The 4,145-nt window shown below is 38.1% G+C and overlaps 1 protein-coding gene across 1 annotated transcript in view; it reads right to left on the bottom strand.

The window, feature by feature from the left end:
* The window catches only part of bysl (bystin-like), a 6,193-nt gene that overhangs the window by 1,246 nt on the left and 802 nt on the right, over positions 1–4,145 (bottom strand). Inside the window, 5 exon segments of the mRNA XM_016488899.1 lie at positions 984–1,030; positions 1,446–1,616; positions 1,702–1,835; positions 1,907–2,045; positions 2,116–2,260. Of these exon segments, the coding sequence (XP_016344385.1) occupies positions 984–1,030; positions 1,446–1,616; positions 1,702–1,835; positions 1,907–2,045; positions 2,116–2,260 (636 nt within the window).

Raw genomic sequence — 4,145 nt, 5'->3', positions numbered from 1 at the left:
AGACAGACAGACAGACAGACAGACAGACACACACACACACACACACAGAGAGACACACACAGAGACACACACAGAGACACACACAGAGACACACACACACAGACACACACAGACACATTAAATATGCACTAATTTATATAGACACTGGCAGAGGCGCGGGAAGATGTTTTCGGTTGGGGGTGCTGTGTGTGTCCGTACTGGGGGGATTTTTTATATTTTTTTTTAATCTGAAATTTGCTTTTGCACCATTATCTGCTTGTATTAAAGTTAATCTTGTTCGCATTCTGTATAGTTCATGTCTGATACCACGCGCCAGCGTCACGTGTTCATGAGGATTAAGCTAATCATCCCATATAGAAAACATCACAAGTAAAATTAATCATGTTTATAAAGATAAACATGGGTTTATTATAGCCCACTTACAAATAAATTATTAAATGCTAAAACTGAATAAATTTAAATGAACAAACTTGGCGTTGCATTTGCAACCATGTGAAAACAAGGGGTGCTGCAGCCCCCTCAGCACCCCTACTTCCCGCGTCCCTGGACACTGGATAAACACAGGTTCATAGTTCTGGTTTGATTTTGTCGTCACATTAGAGTTAAAGGTTTTTCCAGAGGGGATTTTGGATTTCTCGTTTTATCATAAGTCAGAAAATACTGTCAACAGACGGAAAACAAACTGATTCTCACAGTGTTTTTAGGAGTGAAATGCTGTATAAATCAGTGTGAATGAAATACGAACAAACCTTCAGAATATAGAGAGGAATAAATAACTGTTTGGTGTTTGTAAGTGCTGCTGAAGTGGAGGAAAAACCTCAGTTAAAATAACAACACGATTACAGTCATTTATGAAGTTGAGTTTCGCCCCATTTCGTCTCTGGCATTTGTTAGATACTACAGTAATGATTTGTTTATCAGTCACACCAGCATAATTTAACCAGAATAAACCAAGAGATCTGATCTGTTCTGGTGAAACTCACCAGCGTCCTCTAGTGTTCAGTTACAGGAACTACTCTCCTTTAGTTTACTGGGAATATGCTGATTACAATTTAACTAAAGACGCAATTCTGCATAAAAGCCAGTTTATAAAGTTTTAAATATGGATTTTTTTTTTTTTTTTACACAAATGCATTGATTCGCTTCAGGAGGCCTTTATTAATTTATTAGCCGTGTGGAGCACTTTTTATGATGGATGGATGCCCTTTATTTTTGCTTCAAAATCTCAACACCCATTCACTGCCATTATAAAGCTTGGAAGAGCCAGGACATTTTTAAATATAACTCCGATTGGATTCGTCTGAAAGAAGAAAGTCATACACACCTAGGATGGCATGAGGGCGAGTAAATCATGGGGTAACTTTCATTTTTGGGTGAACTGTCTCTTTAAATAGACTCGTTGATTGCAAAACATGCATTTAACTGAGCTGTTGATAAATATCAGCCGCCGCTCACCTTTGAACCAGGCTCCGGGTTTGAAGAGTGCTTTCTTCAGCGCGCTGTACAGGTGAAAGTTCAGCCGCTTGAACTCGGCGATGTCGTCTCGGATTCTGGGCAGCAGCACCAGATTGTAGAAGCGCTGAGCCATTCGCTCCTTCAGATTAGACGAGAAGATCCTGCACGAACACCAACAACGCAAGTGAGCGAAAACACAAAGCGGCAGCCACACATGCGCAGCGGTCTGTGCACGTGACCTCTGACCTGGTGGCCTGGTACATGGCGGCGGCCGTCCACGTCTCCGGCTCAGTGAGGTACAGCACCTGCTCCCAGTTGGAGAGAGCCGGGATGATCTTGAAGGCTTTGGGAAGTTTCCCGCTGCGGTATTTCGACAGGACCTGCGGAGGGAGAGTGTTAGCAACAGCGGAGGACGACTCGCACGCTAAAGCGCTCATATTAGCGCTCGTACCTTGCTGACGCCTCTGTACACCTCCAGCACCCGCGGGTCCAGCTGAGGAGCGGCGCGTCCCGACGCCTCGGACATCACGGTGCCCACCTCCGTCTGCTTCTCCGTGATCTTCTCCATGATGATGTCGGCTAGCGTGCGTCTGCGGCGACACAAGCGTTTAGCTCACACAGCGCGGCGCTCGTAAACGCTCCGTGTGCGTGTCTGCTCACCTGAGCGGCGGGTTCTTGTTCATGAACATCTCGATGGCCTTCTCGTCCTCAGGATCCACGTCCACCTCTCCACCCGTCTCCTCCGCAGCATCATCGCCCAGCGCCGGCCACTCGTCATCAGAGTCTCCGTCCTGTGCACTCGGACCTGAGACAACCACGAGTTCAGTCGCTTTCATACATAGCAGTCTATATATTCTGATCACTGCGCATATATAGTTCATCTGTCTGTGTGTGTATTATAAATATCTATCATAAATATCTGTCTGTCTATAGACTAGGCTATATAGATATACTTTGTAAACATCTGTCGGTCTCTATGTCTATATATCATAAATATCTGTCTGTCTGTGTCTATATATCATAAATATCTGTCTGTCCGTGTCTATATATCATAAATATCTGTCTGTCCGTGTCTATATATCATAAATATCTGTCTGTCCGTGTCTATATATCATAAATATCTGTCTGTCCGTGTCTATATATCATAAATATCTGTCTGTCCGTGTCTATATATCATAAATATCTGTCTGTCCGTGTCTATATATCATAAATATCTGTCTGTCCGTGTCTATATATCATAAATATCTGTCTGTCCGTGTCTATATAAAAATCTGTCTATATATATATATATATATATATATATATATATATATATAATAAACATCTCTCTGTCTTTGTCTATCTATAGACAAATATCAATTGTAAATATCTGTCTGTATACCATAAATATCGGTCTGCCTATATATCATAAACATCTGCCTGTCTTTATCTATCTATAGACTACATAGACTCAAATATCCTTTGTACATATCTGTCTGTATACCATAAATAGCTGTCTATATCATAAATATCTGTCTGTCTGTGTCTATATATTATGAACATCTGTCTGTTTGTCTATATATCATAAAAATCTGTCTATGTCATAAAAATCTATCTATATAACAAACATCTGTCTGTTTGTCTGTCAACATATATGTCTATATATCATAAACATCTGTCTGTCTTTGTCTATCTATCTAGACTATATAGACAAATACTGTAAATAGTCTGACAAATATACAGCTGAGTCCTTAGCCATCTTCAATAAATGACTAAAAACACATCTGTTCCACCTTTATTTGACCCTCTAACTCTAGCACTTTCTATTCTATTTTAATTATACTTTATATTTATCTTCTTTTTTTTATAAAAAACAAACAAACAAACACTAGCTTTCTATTTTTTCTACTCTATCTACTTGTTTTTCTTTGTGTGTGTGTTTATGTGTGTGTGTGTATAATATATATATATATATATACACCTTGCTACGTGTACTGTGTTAGGCTAACCGAGACTTGTCATTTGCACTTATATATTGTTGCTCTTTTGTTAGTTTTGATTGTTTCTATTGTCCTCATTTGTAAGTCGCTTTGGATAAAAGCGTCTGCTAAATGACTAAATGTAAATGTAAATATCTTTTGTAAATATCTGTCTGTATACCATAAATATCTATCCGTCTGTCTTTATATCATAAACATCTGTCTGTCTACACATCAAACATTTGTCTGTCTGTGTCTATATATTATAAACATCTGTCTGTTTGTTTGTATACCATAAATATCTGTTTGTATGTCTATATATATATTAGACTTGTGCCGGTATTCGGTAAAGCGATGTATCACGGTAATGAATATGCACGATATTGTTATCGTGACACTTTTAACTTTATACATTTTTCTGTATTGCTTTATTGCATTTAAATGTTTAGTTATTTTTGTTATAAGAAAAAAGTTATTAAACCTGTTATACTGTATTATGACAGCACTTTTTTTTAATCTAAATTTCAATACCGTGATAATACCGTATACCGTGATAAACGCATGAGCAATTAATCACAACATGAAAATTTGATACCGGCATATCCCTAATATATATATATATATATATATATAATAAATATCTGTCTGTAGTGTCTATATATTATAAACATCTGTCTGGTTGTCTATATATCATAAATATATCCATGGCTGTATATCATAAACATCTGTCTG

This window comes from Sinocyclocheilus anshuiensis, unplaced genomic scaffold (genome assembly GCF_001515605.1).
Source record: "Sinocyclocheilus anshuiensis isolate Anshui unplaced genomic scaffold, SAMN03320099.WGS_v1.1 scaffold1849, whole genome shotgun sequence".
NCBI classification, from domain to species: Eukaryota; Metazoa; Chordata; class Actinopteri; order Cypriniformes; family Cyprinidae; genus Sinocyclocheilus; species Sinocyclocheilus anshuiensis.
This window is presented reverse-complemented; position numbering and strand designations above follow the sequence as displayed.